At 36.8% G+C, this 19,623-nt stretch overlaps 1 protein-coding gene across 1 annotated transcript; it reads left to right on the forward strand.

Annotated features, from left to right (window-relative positions):
* The first annotated feature begins 8,170 nt into the window (after nucleotides 1–8,170).
* kcna1b (potassium voltage-gated channel, shaker-related subfamily, member 1b) lies at nucleotides 8,171–19,118 on the forward strand. Its single transcript, XM_030150148.1, has 2 exons — nucleotides 8,171–8,777; nucleotides 9,113–19,118. Exon 2 carries the CDS (start codon nucleotides 9,301–9,303, stop codon nucleotides 10,789–10,791), a length of 1,491 nt encoding a protein of 496 aa, XP_030006008.1. The 5' UTR covers nucleotides 8,171–8,777; nucleotides 9,113–9,300; the 3' UTR covers nucleotides 10,792–19,118.
* Nucleotides 19,119–19,623: the final 505 nt, after the last annotated feature.

The following is a 19,623-nucleotide window of genomic DNA, read 5'->3' on the forward strand; positions in this document are numbered from 1 at the left end:
GTGTTGGAGAAGCAGCTGTAATCTGATCCTGGGCCAGTTATAGCAGCAGCAGCAGCCTCTTTGTGCTGCAGCACATATCATCTAACATGAGAAAAAACACTGCTCTGTGTTTCAGTGAGCGCCAAAAGGATGAAGTCATCCGAGGTGCATCTGTGCACTTGTGTCAGTGTGTGAATATGTGTATTCAGCACTATGTCAGCTATTTGTATGTTTCAGCTTTTTAGAGCTTGTGTTCTCTGTGGATGAACGATGGCATCTCAGTTGTTCCCCATTGTCAAGTTTTCACGTTTTCATGCTTTCATTGACAACAAAGTGTGTGAGCATCTGTTGTCCAGCTGCATTAATCCCTCTGGGGCATCAACTCATGTTTGTAAATTTGCTCACGATTCAGTTGACCTTTGAGTACCAACTTAAAGGGGCCTTTGTTTCTCATCTAATGAAGTTTATGAATTTGGATTCACTGTGAAAAAGTCATGTTAGGTATTAGCAAACAGAAGCCAAAAAAAGTACTGCTGTGACAAGTAAAAACAAGTGACAAAAACTTAAGCATATGTAGTCTGGGAATTCACTGTTATCTCCTAATGATGTGAGACAAGAGAATAATCCTGTGATGTTTACTGTGACCATATTTACCACCATCACACCCTTGAAATAAAAATGATGATAGCAGTAAATCTTTAAGAGTGACATATGTGATTATTCACAGATACATTTTTAAAGAAAATGTGTCATAGCTAAGATAGGCAAGCTTTTAGTTATCAGTTTAAGTTCCAAGCTAGAAAAGTATTGAGTATAATGCCACTATCATATATTCATCTACATGGATCAACCTGAAATGGTTTGAGTGTAGTTAAAGTCCTTAACACCAGATGCCACCTGCCACAGAAGGGAAAAGGAGGTAGTCTGCTCTGAACTCTACGAACATGGGAGTGCATGATGGTGGAGGTGACCTGGTCCCTGAGTAGTTATGAGCCACTTATATTCATGGGATTAAGAACTAATGAAAACATGATTAGTAATTTGAATTAGTTTAATTGCTTTTCTATGTTATGTTACTCTTTGCAATCACACTCTCTTATATAAATATATATATATATATATATATATATATATATATATATATATATATATATATATATATATATATATATATATATATATATAAATAAGTGTTTTTTGTTTATTATAAAAGCCAAATTCACAGACTTCTGCTGCTACACTTGGTTTTTGAACTAGATCTGTGTTCACAAACATATTAGCTTCACCCAAAGTCAAACTGGATTAAAATCCTGTCTATTACATCTCTAAGGTCAAAGGCTACAACAACATATGGATTGAGGAGGACGATGCTCTGGCTCATCATAAGTCTTTGCCATGTGTGCAGATTGGTTGCACATGCATGACTGACTACAAAGCCCTTTCTCCTTCCATGCAGCGTCTCATTCAGACCTCAGGGCCAAAACGTGTGTGGGCTTAAATACTGCACAGGGTGCAGCATATACTATATGGACATATGTTTACTGTATGGATCCGCAAACAAAAGAGGTTATGAATGAATAAGCATCTTCGTCATTCAGAGGTTTATGCACAACTGGCATATTTTCAGGCTAAATTTAGTTTTCAAGAATTCATCAGCATGTAGTCGACATTTGGACGGAGCAGCCGTGCAGATAGTCAGCCAGCTGTCGGACAGTTACAGTGACAAAATGAGAGTGTAACTACAAATATAGATCAGTCACTCAGAGTACCCTTCACCCAGCCTGGAGTCTTCCACACAAGGTCATGTACACCCCCCCACCACCCCTACCCCACTACAGTTTTGTCAGATTCGGTCCTTTTTTACTCTGATTCTATTGTCTTAAATGGTTCACATATACTGTGTTTGAATTATATGTTGACACCTGTACATCACACCCTTATGTGATATATGAAAATGTGATTCTGATGCTGAAGTTTCCCATTTTGTATTCCTCTCAAATATATTTTTATCCAGTGGAGGCTGGTACAAGAGAAATTAACCCATTTCTGCACAGTTTTTTATGTAATGTGTCAGTCAGCTGATAATGGCTGACATAACTCTTCAACTCTAATGTTTGACAGAAATCCTCCTGTATTCTAGTGTTTATTGAAACTTTACTGCATATCACAATATTTGAAGGCTTGTTTCTTGGCTGGCAATGTCACAAGCTAACCTCTTGACCACAAATCAGCAGCTCAAAAAGTCCCATATTACAAATAGCCAAGTAGTCAAGTGGTGTTTTCCCTCATACTCCACTCTACTGAAGTCTCTGTGTAAAACATAGAAGTGAAAGACACTAAATGGAGGTGTAATGGGCTCAACAGGACTAACTTTGCTACCTGTGCCATTTGAAGCACATTTGTTATCTGCGTCATGTTCATTCTGGAGTCCTTAAACAGTCTGTATTTCACAAAAGACAACTTGACAATCCAGCAAAAAATGGTCAAATTACTTAAATTTTTGATTTGGAAAAAACAAAAAACCTTTTAGGTCTGCATCCAGGACGTGGAGATCTGCAACCAGAGGTGAAGCTTTAATCCTCCAATGAGATCACATCCTCAGCAGAAGTTCTCAAAGCCACATACACTTTCAATTTACTGTTGTCTTGCAACCAGGAAATGAACATATTCACACAGAAATGAACTAAATACAGTTAAAAGCAACTTCAATAAATGCTGAAATTAATCACAGGACACTACATGAGTATTACATCATCACAATTCTTTTTTTTTTTTTTTTTAATGTTTGTTAAAGTTATTAGGTTTAAGTAGCTATTGTTCTCTGTGTGATTCTAAGTGTGGAAGTGCCCCTTCACCCCCTATGGACCAGCAACTGTTTCTGCTGTTCACCATGGTTACAGAATTTCAGAATTTCAGCGTGAACTGATTTAAGCTGGATTCTGGTTTCAGTTTTATTGTAATCTTTAGCTTCAGCCCACAATTATCAGAGCACCAAACATAACCTGAAACTCTATGATTTGGTGATTTTAGTGAAATGAACCTTGGGAGTTGTAGTTTTGTTGTGACATACAGCATTTGTGTCCACACGTCTGTAGCTTTAACTTCATCAAAGAACCTATTTTCTATCACACTTGTTCAAACTGTTTACACTGTTGATGGCCACATACATTTGGCCATGTAATATTTGATGGAATGATAGCAAACTGGTAACTTAAAAAGAAAAAAAAAGAAAAGAGACAAAGAATTGTTTTTGAAGAACTGGAACTGTCTATGGTGCTGAAATTCAATGTCTCAGGGGTTTTGAAAGTGATGCTTATTTTACACTGTTGACCATGAAGTTCAAATAAAATATTATCTCTTCTCATGCAGTGATTGTAACAGCGTGGTTTATTCTTGATCGATAAAGTGTAACAGGGACTAAGTACGTAATCATTGCACCTGGTCAAAGGTGATTACTGATGTTTATAAATTGAAATTAAAAAAAAAGATTCAAACTTAATGGGTTATAGTGTTTATCATGTCATGTGTCATTTGACCAAAAACAATGAGAATCTACTGCAAACTAAACCAACCTCCTAAAAATCTGATTATATATTATCTGAAATTAAATACAAGGGGATCAATATTAATCTACAATACAAGTAAGAGTATGGCATATTATGATAAAGCCAGGATTTATTTTTTTCAGTACATTTCAAAATAATGCACTATACTTGATCTGTTTTTCTTTGTACAAGGGAGATCCATATTTGCCCCAAAATATCAAAAAACAGCCATTGTCACATTGTTTAACTGATTCACATATTGATTTATTGCCCTTGTCATGACACTATTCCTTGTTGCTTAGTTGATTAAAAACATAAATAAATAATACAAAAAAAAGGTACGCTTCATGCTTGTGAACTGCTTTTAACATCTTGAAGAACAAAATCTGAGAGACGAGGATTAGAAGAGTCACTGCACAGGTTTATTTTAAGTTACTACTATTTCCATCTCCAAAGTTTGACTGAACTTTATAATAACTGATAAATCTGCCACATACAGAAGTAGAAATCTTTACTGTTTCATTTTTAAAAAGTCTTTTTTCAGATAAAAATCTAGCACCTGCCTTCTGCTCAAGCATCTAATCTGACCTGCTAAACAATGAGAATGAGATGACGTCTACACTCTTGTGCCGAGTCTCAAAATCCCAGATAAGGTTAAATTAAACCTTAAAGCAATTCCTCGTCTGAAAAACTAACTAAATCTTGTTCTTGTTATCTCAGTTTTCAGCAGTCGTAAGGCTCAATGACGGCTTAGGTTAAACACTGTGGACTCTCAGCTTCAATCACAGTATATGCTTTTGTGGGCACATACTGTAGGTTTTATGATTTTAAGAAACATGAATCAAATGTGGCTGAACAAGGTAGGTGTTTGTACTGAGTACACTGTTACCCATAAAGTTGGAAAAATGTTGTTTTTAGAAACATTCTTTTTATTCATCATACACATCAGTTTTCACCTTTGACCAGATGTAATGATTACATACTGAGTCCCAGTTACACTTTATTTATTAAGAATAAATTGCATTGCCACAGTCATTTCATGAGAAGAGGTGCATTATTTTATTGCAACTTTGAGCAACAGTGTATTTTTAAAAGGAAATGAAAATATCTTCTGACCCGGTAAGCCATCATTTTAATTTACAAGCTACAGAATTTAACCCATAAGGACCCAGTGTGACATTTACAGCAGTTCCTTAAGTGGTTTATCACCACTGATTGTAATATTACCTTCTGTATTCTGTGTTTTTTTCTAGTGAAAATCAGATATTTTCCAACATGTAATTTACTAATCATGTAGATGACAATAAAAGCTCAGCGTAAAGTTGAGAATTATTATATCAACAATAGAGAAAACTGAAGAAAAAAGGATTTTTTTCAGTCAAATCTATCATTAACTAAATATAAACAAAGTGTCTCCATCCACTGTCATTGATCCAACTCCATGGGTTTTACTGGTGAATCCATGTTGTAGAAGATGACAGTGTTTCCACGGTAACTACAGAGCCTCTGAACGTCCAAATGGGTCATATCTGATGACCATGAATAGATGACAAACTGCATTTTACACCAATTATTTGCATGTATTGATTGGATGAGTGGATCAACAGGCATTAAACAGTTTATAGATGGTGGATGTTTGGGTCTTTATGGGTGAAGCAAATTTTATATGTATAATTATACTATTTCCTCGTAGTACTATGACTGCTTTGTAAATACTTGTTATATTTATATCTTACTTTGAGCTAAAGGACAATTCCTTCGAGGGCTTAATCTCATCTCATCATCTCATGTTTGGTTTTCTGTCAAAAATAGAAGTATTTCAGAAGTAATAAGTGTGACACAATAAATTAATCCCAATATTTGATAGAGTTGGTGACAGTTTTGACTTTATGAAAAAAGTTAGTTTATATTTCATATCGTAATTACACTACCAGTCAAAAGTTTGGACTCACATTCTAATTTAAATGGCATGAGATGGACCGCAGATGGCCAACAAATGCTCTGCATCACTGGGAACTCCTTCAGGACTTTTGGAAAACATTTCAGGTGACTACCTCATGAAGCTGATTGAGAGAATGCCAAGAATGTGCAAAGCAGTAATAAAACCAAAATGTGGCTATTTTGAAGAATCTAAAACATAAAACATGCTTTGAGTTATGTCACACTTTTTTTTTTAACTACACTACCAGTCAAAAGTTTGGACTCACCTCATTATTATTTTTTTTTATTCTCTTTTTATTGAAAGTGTTTAGATTTGTTTCAAACATAGAAAAAACAGTCAAATACACAAACTATACACATCCAGAGAGTGGGTGTAAAAACAAACAAACAAACAAAAAAACATTTACAGCTGCTCGTCATTGTCTTGACATACAGGATCTCAAAGTAAAGAATCAATGTATAAATAAAGATAAATAAAAACACAAAAATAAATTTCCTTCAGAGGATTATGGGTTCATATTCATGCAGTTATCTCAGCAAAATCAGATCTCAAAGGCTTCACATATCTCACTCATCCCTCCCAGTGTTGCACAAAAAAATCCATCTTCAAATTTACAGTGAAAGTTATTCCTTCCATCCTATAAATTGCCATGGTTATGTCTATCCAGTTATTTATTGTTGGTTCTTCTTGTGTCACCCATTGTTTAGTTGTTGCCTTTTTTTCTCTCCTGCAGCTAGTAATATGCTGAATAAGCATCTATTTATGTTTTTGACCTCTGGAGAAATGTATACCAAATACATGGTTTTGAAATCAAATGGTTCACCTTCTCATTTAAATGACATGAGATGGAACGCAGATGGACAACAAGTGCTCAGCATCACTGGGAACTCCTTCAAGACTTTTGGAAAACATTTCAGGTGACTACCTCATGATGCTCATCAAGAGAATGCCAACAATGTGCAAAGCAGTAATGAAAGCAAGAATTTAAAATATAAAACATGCTTTAACTACATAATTCCATGTGTTCATTCATAGTTTTGATGCCTTCAGTGAGAATCTATGATGTAAATAGTCATGACAATAAAGAAAAAACAGGTGAGTCTAAACTTTTGACTGGTAGTGTACATAATTCCATATGTGTTCATACATAGTTTTGATTGATTGATTGATTGATTGATTGATTGATTGATGTATTTATTTCGAACATGAATGTCAAACAGAAGAAAATAAATAAACAAAACACTTAAACATAAGACATATAATACATATTTGAAAAGGAGTGAGAAGAAGTAGAACTTATAAACTCCCACCCCTTCTCCTTATATAATTAATAACAATAATAACCTTCCTCGTCTAATCATATCTCTACACTATGCCATAATATGACTGATACTTACTAGTAAATAATTAGGTTTCTGGCTTTATATTATTATGAACAAATATGATTTACATAAACAAATAATACAATAAGAAATATATGTAAATACATAGTCATACACAGATCTACGTATACATACATATACACCTACATGTATACACACACACACACACATACACACTTATACATACATTTACACACACTTACCACATACTTGTACATTTTTATCACACCCAGTGATCCCCAAGCCCTCCCTCATCCCTGTACCTCTGAAAAACTGTGTCTTTGTACCTCCTTTTAAATTCTTTCATGCTTGGACATTGCTTTAACTCTATATTAAATCTGTTCCACAGTCTCACTCCGCTGACAGAAACACAAAAACCCTTCCTAGTCGTATTAAGGGAATTTTAAAGTTAATTTTCCCCCTTACATCATAACCCCCCTCATGAATACTGAATAATTTCTGTATATTTGTTGGGAAAAGATTATTTGTAGCTGATGCCTTCAGTGAGAATCTACAATGTAAACAGTCATGAAAATAAAGATAAAAACAGTTGAGTCCAAACTTTTGACTGGCAGTGTAAATTTCAGAGTATAAATTCCATATGGATTGCTTTTTTGGGTTAGGATGTTGGAATGTGTCAGTGAATTAAACATAAGGATATGGATACTGCTGACTTTTAAGTTTGTTTTTTATTTTATATTCTATCTGAACAAGGCATCCACACAAATCCCTATCAGCTAATAATATATTGATACAGTTTCACACGGGACTGAAATAAAGTATTGGTTTTTCCCTGTTACCATGGCAACACCGGAATATTTACACCAACGTGCAAGCCCGACTGTCGCAAACTGTTCAGCGGCAAATGATAGGAAACCACTGGAGTGGCTTCCTGCTCCTGTGCTGCAGATTCCTCCAGTCCAACCTCAAAGTGGGAGGCAGGAGAAGTTCATTTCTGATCAGTGTTTGGGATGCATTGAGGAACACGGTTACGTAACACGATGCAGTGAATCGACTCCGCAACTATGTGTGAGGATGTATTTTCTGTCAGCGGTGGGATCATGCATCATCCTCCCAGAAGCTTTTATTTTATTGCGCTGATTAAAATCACATGACCGTGCAGCTGAGGGTTGAGATGCTGCTGTATTGTTTGGTTCCGGAGGTGGTTTGCAGATACACACGTACTGTAGTGCCAACTGTGTTTTACAGTCTGTCTGCATTGCGTCGAAACCCCCCCTCCTCTCCTCTCCTCTCTCTCTCTCTCACTCCCCTCACTCTCACTCACTCACTCGCTCTCAAACCCCTCCCTCCCTCCTTCACTCACTTCTTCTTTTTCTCCCTCCACATAAAATCCTGCAATATGCTTCCAAATTACCCAGGACGGATCTGCTCTCTCTATCTCTTGTAGTCCAGGATCCTAAAACCGTTTTTCTTTTCCTGGAGGGGCCACCGCATTTTTTATTTTATTTTTATTTTATTTTATTTTTTTTATCCCCCGCAGCGGAATAACAGGAGAGAGCGGCTGTTTCTGCTGATGCTGCAGTGTCCAGTCCTCCCAGTTGACTCCATCAGACTGGGAGCTTGATCCGGCTGCATTTCTACTTCAGCCTCTGTTGACCTGATCCTCCTGTATTTTCCAGCATGATTTTAATAAATTGTCCATCAAGATTTTTGCTGCTGAGCTGCGGTTCAGAGTCGTCTGAAGCCTCTTCCTCCTCCTCCTCCTCTTCCTCCGACGGGCTGCTCAGATCGACGCTGAAAACCTACACCAAGAGGATACGGATGTTGACCAAGACAACATAGTCTATTAATATTTCAGCGATACTGTAAAACGATATCAGTATTAAAGCCAAGTTGTGGTGGGTGGCCGGGAAAAGGTGCGCACAGTGAGGACATTCCTGCCATCTGCTGCTCTGAAACTCCTGACAGGTAATTAGCAATTCAATCTTTAACCAAATAACCTTCTGTATTGAATTAGTATTTGATCAGTATGAACGTGTAACATGTTGATCTGATTAGAGGATAGTTTATGTTTGAGAGGAGACAGTGGTCCAGATGTGCGCAGAGAAGGAACGCAGCGGGACTGCAAACTTGAATACTGATGTATGCGGTAAAAATACAGCAAATGCAGCACAGGATACTGTACTGTACTGCATGATGTGTTTTTCTTTTTTCACACTCATACTGACAGTCAGAGAGCGGTTAAGGCAGGTGAAAATGAATATGTTGGATGTTTATAAGACGTAGTGTTTGCCTTTTTCCAGGTGACACATGAAGCATCGCTGAGAAAATATGTTCAGCTCAAGGATGATGATGATGTTGATGATGATGATGATGATGATGGACAGGGAGGCTCTGCACAGCTCCTGGCCTCAGTAGGAGCCTCTTCACTCTGATCTACTACCTCCACCTCACACCACTTCCTCTTCCTGTCCTCCACCCACCAGGAAGGATGACAGTGGTGTCCACAGAAAACATGGATGAGACCTCCACCCTGCCGGGGCATCCGCAGGACCCCTACCCGCCCGACGACGACCATGACGACCACGACTGCTGTGAGCGAGTGGTCATCAATATCTCAGGGCTCCGCTTTGAGACCCAGTTGAAGACCCTTGCTCAGTTCCCTGACACCCTTTTGGGGAATCCCAAGAAGAGGATGCGCTACTTTGACCCCTTACGAAATGAGTATTTCTTTGACCGAAATCGACCCAGTTTTGACGCCATCTTGTATTATTACCAGTCTGGGGGCCGGTTGAGGAGACCAGTCAACGTGCCACTGGATATGTTCTCAGAAGAGATAAAGTTTTATGAATTGGGTGCAGAGGCTATGGAGAAATTCAGAGAAGATGAGGGGTTTATTCGGGAGGAGGAGCGCCCCCTGCCAGAGAAGGAGTTCCAGCGGCAAATCTGGCTCCTGTTTGAGCATCCAGAGAGCTCAGGGCCTGCTCGGGGGATCGCCATTGTCTCAGTGATGGTTATTCTTATTTCAATAGTCATATTTTGTTTGGAAACCTTACCCGAGCTGAAGGAGGATCCCAATGACCGGATGCAGATTGTGGGAAACAGCACCATATTTTATAAACCAAATGTTCTCACTGACCCTTTCTTTATCGTGGAGACACTTTGCATCATCTGGTTTTCCTTTGAGTTGATAGTCCGGTTTTTTGCCTGTCCCAGTAAAGCAGCATTCTTTAAAAACATGATGAACTCTATTGATATTGTGGCTATAATCCCTTATTTCATCACGCTTGGAACGGAGCTGGCTGATGACCAAGAAAACAGGGAGGGGAAGGGTGGAGGCGAACAGGCCACATCTTTGGCCATTCTCAGGGTAATCCGTCTGGTGAGGGTGTTCAGGATCTTTAAACTATCCCGACACTCCAAGGGGCTCCAGATTTTGGGGCAAACTCTAAAGGCAAGCATGCGGGAGCTGGGCTTGCTCATTTTCTTCCTCTTCATTGGTGTGATTTTGTTCTCCAGTGCTGTCTACTTTGCTGAGGCTGAGGAGAAAGAGTCATTCTTCACTAGCATCCCAGATGCGTTCTGGTGGGCTGTGGTGTCTATGACAACCGTCGGTTATGGGGACATGTACCCCGTGACCATCGGAGGCAAGATCGTGGGCTCATTGTGCGCTATCGCCGGAGTACTGACCATCGCACTGCCAGTGCCCGTCATTGTCTCCAACTTTAACTATTTCTACCATCGGGAGACGGAGGGTGAGGAGCAGGCCCAGCTGCTCAATGTCAGCAACCAGAACTTGGCATCAGAGATCAATTCCAGCCGCCGCAGCTCCTCAGTTGTCAGCAAGTCAGAATACATGGAGATAGATGAGGACATGAACAACAGCATCGATAACTTTAGGGAAGCAAACCTTAGGACTGCCAACTGCACGGCTCCCAGCCAGAACTGTGTGAATAAGGGGAAGCTGCTCACCGATGTGTGAGGCGGCGCCCATGCACCAGTGTAAATATTGTAGAAATACTTGGACGCTTTATCTTCATTGGTGCATTTTTTTTTCATTGATACATCCAAACGAAGACTTCATATCACATACGACAACCTGATCAGAGTAGAGGCTCAGTTATGAACATACATTTGGCAAAGATGTCAGCAGGCATCAGGGGAACATTTTTGATAAATTCTTCTCTCAATTTAGGAATTTCTACCCAAAAATCACCTGATCTCCTCAACATACATCTTACATTAAGGGTCTAGGATTTTCACAGCTTAGTTTGCTTGTAATAAGGCGTGTTAATCTGTAGGTTAAAACATTTGAGTAAAACAGTGTCCTCTGTGGATATGGAGCAGCTTTAAACAGAAAATAGTGTTGTTATAATGGCATCACAGAGTTAGAGACTACAGTTTTAACAAACACTATCAGATTGCATTAACTGAACAGGATCCAGGGGACCCAAGACTATTTGAATATATCAAGCAGTTTTGCATAGATTCTCCTAAAATTGGACTTTCTAAGTATTTTTAAGTGAAAATGCTTGAGTATATCTTTGATAGTTATGCCAGTCCCAGTCCCAGTCTGGTCTGTTTACAGCTGAAGCTTAGTTTTGGCCAAAGGCATTGGACTAGAGTCGAATGTCATAAGACTTTAAAGCTTGTTTTGCTGCAAAAATGTAGTTAATACGGATCCACTTCATTAAAACATGTTACTGAGTAAGTCTTTGTGTAAATTTCAGAAAATGTCAGGGAATTTAGCTATCGAAAACAAAATCCGTGCTTGTTTAAAGAGCTTTATTCAAGGCATAAAACAAGATCAAACAAGATTTTTCAGTAACTTAAGGATACTAAAAGAAGTTCTCACAAAATTGATTTACAAAGTCTTTAAAAATACATTTGTCTTTACATGAGATGTATACCTGATACATGAATCAAATCCAATAGGAACCTTGATGAGAAGAAAATGACAAAATTGATAGTAATTTATCAAAAAGTCCCCTTGATACTCAGCAGGTTGTGTTAAATATAGACATACATTTCAGGATACAAACCTGAACAAGCCCGAGTGAGATTTAAAGAACACATCAATGGACAACTGATGGATTTATCGGGATTTGAGCAGTATTTTGGACAAGTTTTTACATGGCACATCCAGGGAAGTTTTCGAAAAACTCAAGACATGTTCGTTTTTCAGGCACCTTATCAGAAAATACCAGGAAGTGTGCCGGGCCTTGTGGAAGATTATCTGCACTGCTGCTGCTGCTAAAGGTCGGCTGGAGGTTCCCTGTATGATGCAATGCAAAGCTCCTTTATATACAGCTTGGAATACGCATGTGGAGACTCTCTTCTCTCTTATATTGGCATGCATAAGGCATTACCTCATTTTAATTTTTTCTTCTTCAACCCTCATCATCCCTTCCTGGATCGCTGTTTTTTCTCAAATTTGTTTTCACCAAAAGTGCACTGGCTATTTATTATTGTTTAATTTATTTAAAAGCATTTCAGTGTTGAATGTTAAAGTACTAAGGGAACAGGAACACTTCTTTTCGAAGATCATGGCATGTCAAAATAGCATTATGGCCTAATTAGCTATGGTATAGCTACGTATACTCAATGCATGACGTCAGTATTAAATTGCTTGCAGTTCTGGAGGGACTTCAGGAGCTGGGAGATGGTGATTCTCCTCATTGTCAAGCTAACGACAGGATACGGTGCATGACGGAGCAAACTGCCAGAGGGGACAAATCTACAAAAAAAAAAAAAAAAGAAAAAAAAACAAGGAAAAAAACGCAGAAGAGACATATTCGATGATCTCTCTCTTTCTCTCTCTCTTTCTCTCTCTTTTTTTAAAGACATTTCATAAATGACATCCTCCTTTTTCATTTATTTAAAGCTTTGATGATGGAGTGCATGGGATCATTTTATGTGAATTGTGACCCCATTTTTTATTTGGCTTTTAAACAGTTTCAAGAAGGATAGCGGTAATATTGAACAAATTTCATAGCTATATCTAAAATTAGTTTCTAGTGCCTTGAACCCCTTCTCATTTAGAATTGACTAAAGTGCCTCCCATTACAACAAACAACAAAGAGCTTACCATGTGCAGCTTATCTTTTCCTGCCATGAAGATGCACTACTCCCTGCACATCTAGAAGAAAAAAAAGGGTTATAGACTTACATGTTTAACTAAAGATAGGACAATATTCCATATTATAGGGCCTTCTTAATCTCCCAGTTGTCCTGGATGATGACACAGGGCTGCAATGCACATTTAGCAGGATACACGTGGATTTTATTTCTTTTTTGTACTGTTTCTGTCGTACATGTGCAGGTAAAGCAGTTCAGCATCCTTAAAGGGAAATTCTGGTATTTTTCAAGAGGGTCATGGTAACAATAGGGCACTAAAAATATCACAGGTCATTTCTCTAAAGCTGCACAAATTTACACACAACTTAAACCTTTTCACTGTTTTGTCTGTGAGTTGAACCAAAAGAGGCTAAAACATGTTCAGAGAAGCTTTCTGCTTCTAAATGGGTTTAATCACAGTGTAACAGGACAGGTAATTAAAATGACTCACTATACTATATTATTGTCACTATAATTGTTCTTTTATATATTGTATGAAGCCAAATTTTAAACAAACATTCATATGTTTTAGAATGTCCTTGGTTTAGGTATCATTACTGATGCAGCATCCCAAACATGGAGCTATTGGGTTTTTCAAACAGTGCTAATATATTACACAGAGCTTCAGATTTGTTACAGTAACACTTCTGAAAACACTAATATTTGTCAACACATTTGGACTTTCCAAGTCTGTCATTAACAAACATACTCTTTGCTGCAAAAATTTCTTGTTAGCATGATCCAATTATCATAATAACCATCATAAGGCCCATGTTGTTGAATACCAGGATTTTTTTTTTCTAAAAGCAAATCAGCACAAAATTAAATACACTTCTTTGGGGCTCATTATTTTCATTGTTGTCTTAAATTAGAAATACACACCGGCAGCCAAGATTTGAGGTAATGACTACCAGTCATATGTCCTTCATATGAATGAGACCTGTACTCTGTTGGCTTTGTGTGCACTAATTGCATAAAGCATAAAATATCTTAAATCTTGTGAAAACATCCAGACCAACATTGTCCAGCACTCGCTGTCTCTCCGCTACAACCCACTGGTTCCTGAAGATATTCTTAAAAACAGCACTGGTGCATTAGTCCACATTTGGTGCTCTAGTGAGTATTTTCACTTGCAAGATGTTGCATGTGGGATTGAGTGAAAACAAACTGCAGTCTGTGTGTTTGTAATAGTGAAGGAACATGCAACTGTGATGCTCACTAATGTTTTTTTAATAGTTCTAGTTACAAGCGGAAAAGAAAACATCATTTGGCAGATCAGAGGTCCACAAGTATTAAAAGTGAAATTAGTGGCTGGTTACAAAAACCTTGAAATTGCAGAAAATATCCAGAGGATGTGACCTAGGCTGTAGTGTTTTCTCTTTCCTTCATATTATGGTCAGCCCTCTGATCTAGAGAAGACAATACAGAGGAGAACGCAGCGGAACAGTATCCTCTGGTACAGAAAACACTCCCTGAGCACTTTAGATCTATACCTACAGATGCTTAAAAACTGAAAATGATGAGCCTTATATGTCCATCTTTTCTATTGTTGGTCTGCCTTTGTTCTTGCTACCAGTGTACTTGCTATATCATCATCAAACTGTTTTAACTGTACATGTTTTACAGTATAGCAGTGGTTTCAGTGACGTCTTACGTGGTTCATGGAGTGTGAAGAAAATTAGCTGAGTGATCAGTTTTTGACATGGCTGTAGAAGCAGTGATGCATCTGACCACAGTGGATGCAGCCTGAACATTACAGTTGCCAAAGGCATTAGTCACTCTGTAAACCAGCAAAATGGCGCGGCTGTTTTGCTTTGAGGAGGGAGCACATGGCTGTGGGAGAGAAATACTATGTTTGCTGTGTTGTGGACAAGGTGGTAAAAATGAGTAATTAATGACTCTCACAGTGAGTCAGTCTAGCCTTAAAATTCTTCAAAATAAAATATTGATTGGCTTAAGTTTTATTCTACTAAGCAAAATATATGCTGATGTTATAGCCACAATGACCACTGACCATTCAGTGAGTTGAACTCAGTGTTGATTCTGTGCACATGTAAAATCAAAGGCAGCAGCGTGTACTAACAATGAAAAGACCAAAGTCAATGTGGTCAGTGACAGCATCAGTCCTGTCAAATGTGAGAGCTATGGTTGATCTGAGGCACCTTAATGGCATACAGCACTGATGCAGTATATTAAGGGACAGTAATGGTTTGTTCCTGATCCTTGATGAACAGAAGGACATTATTCTGTGATGCTGCATTTGACTAAATTTGTCCTTTTAAACATTTGACAGTGACGTTCCTCTGTCTTACACTTTATCAAATCTTTTGGGCCATATGAGTGTAACCACAGCAGACAGCAAAGCAAAATCTCATCTGAGTCATTTTTTATGTCATCTGCTGTTTATTTTTTTCCTTTGATTTGGGTAAAAAAAGACCCCAGACTCATACAATGAAACTCCAGTATTTCTTGAACCATTGTGATGGAGTGAATCTCATCAGTGTTGCTTTGTGTCTCTCCGTTAACTGCAAAGTGGCTTTAAAAGCTCTACACACCCACCCACATGCGTGATTTCACTTATTTACCTGTTGAGACCTTTTTTCAGGATTGTGTGGGTGCTTACACAGACAATGACAACTTACACTTCTATCATTCCTATACTGAATTTAATGAAGCTGTGAAATCCTCAGCATATCTCTGCCAATAAACTCTTAATTATCCAGAAAAACTATTTAATCAAAAGCAACCATATGTTTCTATCATCTGTGCACACGACATAGAGGATTATTTTATGTTAGCAGATAAATCTGCTTAGATTTTTATTTGTTTACAACAGATAAATTATTGATAAACAAAAGAACACTGTGTGCTGAAATTCACGTCACATTTTTGTCCTAATAACATGTAAGCACACACGGCAAGTCTGTTTTATGCATGAAGACGAAGCAAACTGAAACTTTACAAGATAAAACCTTGCATGTTCCAGATTATAATTTGGGGAAATAACATTATATCTTATGTGCACAGGTATCTTGTTAACACTTAATATGACTCTTGACTTTTAATGTGCAATAGTATGTTAATAAAACCTGTACATTCTCTATTGCAAAAAAAAAAATGGTGCAGGAAATGCTTTGTGTACTCAAGATTACACTTTTTTTTTTTTTTTTTTTTTTTTTTTAGCAAAAACAAAATAAATTTAAAAAAAAACAAAAACAAAATAAAAAAACACATCTAGATTATAATGTGCTCCCTCTTTCAAGACTTGAAAAACTTGAAGAACTGGAAAAGTACAGTGTTTGTGGGCACATTTTTTGTAAGTACTTAGCTTTTTTGCAGAGTAATTTACTGCATTAATTTACTGTATGAACTAAAAAAAGTAACAAAATACATAAATAAAGACACATGCATGCAAGTTTATAATTTGTGTGGAAAGGAGATTTTAACTTAAATAACTCATGCACACAAAGCTTTATTTACTGAGCAAGACAATAACGATCTATGAACAAGAAGTCGTCAGTTGTCTATAACTTTAGATAATATAAGTTATCTTGAGCTCACAAATAAGACTGTCATGCTTGCAAGTGTATTTGTCTTCATAACCTGTAATGTAAGATTCAAGATACTTAAGACGTGTGTCTTGTCCACAAAAAAAATATGAATTGTGTGCAGACAAGATGACCTAACACATGGTAAACTGTGCACAATCACCATGAACTGCTTCTTGTAACATCAAACTAACAGCCTTTACATTGCTGCCGTCATTTCCTCCAGCCATGTTTCCTTAACAAAGTTTGATATCTCAGTTTTGTTGTTACTGTGTAGTGCCTGTGTCATCATCTGTTAGCTTAAGGTCTGTTTCAGAAACTGCTGTTAACATGAAGAAAATATCCCTTTAATTAACAGTAACATGGGAAATCAATAAATGCTATGAAAGGTGCTACATGTTAAACATGCAGTAGGTTTTCGGGAGCAAAATTACACAAAAAGTCAACTTTTTAAAAGATCTGATAACAGAAACGTTTTTATATTTTCTGGACAGATATTGGAAATTAGTGATGATCTTTCAGTGATGAAAACAACATCAGGGTAGTTGGTTGTCTTATAGTTTTAAGTTCTGTTTTTCATATTTGTTGTGTTTACTGTTGGCCAAAGTTAACACATATCTGCTCCAGACGCCACTGAAGGGACCAAATGAAGTTTACTAGTTGTTTCATATCATCAGAGCAGCTTAACAAGAGGATAATACACAAAAAGAAACATTTTCTAGACAGACTTTTAATCATTTTAAAGCATGTTCTTATTTTCATCTTTTAAAATATAACTTTTTTTCCTGATATGCAGTAAAATTTAAAATAAATTTTCATAATAATTAATAATCCAGTCTTCATAAATAAATTTAGTTTACAAGCCTCCAACTGCCAAGTCCTAATTATTTAAGAAATATTCATTAAATATCCATCAAATAAACATCAACATTTAAGATCTCAAGCTGCATGTTATCTGGAATATAACTTTGATTCAATACATTGAAAGATGTGTGATGGCCGACAGGTCATCAGGGCAGAGCTTCTCATTTCAATGGGAGATGTTTGTGAAGGATTAACGATATCTGTTTAATTAATGAGATATCATTTGCTGTCATGCCTTTACCAACAGATTACATGTATCAAATCAAAACCCAGGTCAAATAATTGACCTGATTTGCTAGTTTTGGCTCTTGCACACCAGAATAAACCCACCAGTAGAGGAGTGTTTCAGTCTGAACTGCAGCTACACACTGAAGATGCCAATTTTTTTCTGTCTTTTTTTTTTTTTTTAAACAAAATCATACCTTTTTTTTGGTGTCTCTTGTCTTTTCTCATGCACAGTTGTTCTACCAAAACATTCACAACACAGGTGGAATTAGATTAAAGACAAACAAGCTAAACAACCAAGAGAGTTTATATTTTTCCTCATTTTCATTCTGCAAATTGAGTCCGACATATCTCCAGCACTGCCACAGCACTTACACACTGTGGAGATACTGTCAGTCTGGAAAACAAAGGGTTAGGTCTTCAATCACATGAAATCTGATCTTTCCTAGATTTGTCAATTCTGTTTAAAATGTTTCCTCTTTTTATTATCCCTTCATATTTTATAATTTTTTTAGACAAAATAACCAGATTGATAAACAAACAAAATCATTGCAAGCTGTATCCCTATTTACAGAATAAGAAAATCTAAACGAAATCTATGATTGGACTGAAAGTTCATGTGTGGCCTTGGAGGGTACAAAATGTATTTAACAGTAAATGAACTCAAGATCCAGTAGTATAATACATAATCGAAGTAGAAGATTTTTTTTTTTTACTAATTAATACATTTTCTATTAATTTATTTTTTTGATCAACAGTAAAAATGAAATAGGTTGAGAAATTCAGCATCAGTGTTCATAGGAATGTCTGAATCTCAAAAAGCCATGACTGTCTTATTCAGGCCAATGATGATGATGATGATGATGATGATGATGATGATGATGATGATGATGACGATGATGATGATGATGATGATGATGATAAATGATGTAATGAAGAGTCTAAATATGTTTGAGATGTTGTTTGAGGAGGATTTCCTGAAAGCGTCATCATGTGGCTGTGATCTGTATGTATGATGAACCGAAGACTGAACTGCATGAACATTCACATGAAATTATGCTGGTGATATATTTCTACACAAACATTATTATTATTATTATTATTATTATTATTATTATTATTATTATTATTATTATTATTATTATTATGCCATTTTTCTCTCAGATTCTAACTCAAAAGGGTCTCTCGTCACCTGGAGGAAGATTAATAAATTTAGGACTAATTAGGTTCAGTTTGTGATTTCATTTGTACATCTGTTCCCTTTCTCCTTCTTGCCAAAGTCTTGTCCCGACCATGACAACTGAAAGCCCTAGTGCTGGAAAAACTTAAGAATATAACAAAAGAGATGCATAAATACATTTGTTTGTTTCCCCTCCACTGGGCGGTCGAACCCCACAGTTATTACTGTTGCAGTATGTCTGATTTTTTTCTTATGGTTTGTCATTTGCTGGTGAGGCATAGTTTGTAACCTATGCAAGGTTAGTTAACAATTTACTGTATGTCCATTCTTATTTCATCATAACAGTTTAAATAAATTTTGAAAGATATGACTTTACTGATTGCTTGGATCTAAGTTATTTTATTTAGTTCAAAATCAATGGTCTGTAAAGGTGCCTTTATGTTGAAACCAATGCTTTAGGGAATCATACAGTGGTGGTCTAAATTATTAAACACTTGGCATATTTAAGAAGTTTTATCTGCCTTTTTTTACCAATAAAAGTCATCATTAAGTTCTATAAACCATAAAATAGAGCTATCATAAGCAGATTTAGGTCATTTTCTTTATGGAAAAAAACAACTATTTTACTGTCAATGTCACACAATCCTTGTGTATTCATTGTCAGATGTGATCGTGGTTAAACTGATGATGATGTGAGTCTTAGAACAAAGCTGTGATTCAGTTGAACGTATAAAGTCGATCCTGTTCATTAAACGTTAAGGTTAAAAGTGGATAAAAACAGTAGGACTCACTTCATCTGATATTTGTTCAGCTCAGAACAACCACCTGCATGTTTCATGAACATTATGAAATGAAATCATGTTTTGGAGGTAAAACAAGG

The sequence above is a fragment of the Sphaeramia orbicularis genome, chromosome 12 (assembly GCF_902148855.1).
Source record: "Sphaeramia orbicularis chromosome 12, fSphaOr1.1, whole genome shotgun sequence".
Taxonomy (NCBI): domain Eukaryota; kingdom Metazoa; phylum Chordata; class Actinopteri; order Kurtiformes; family Apogonidae; genus Sphaeramia; species Sphaeramia orbicularis.

What these genes read in the sequence shown, in the direction of transcription:
- kcna1b (XM_030150148.1), top strand. Translation starts at nt 9,301, where the DNA reads ATGACAGTGGTGTCCACAGAAAACATGGATGAGACCTCCACCCTGCCG.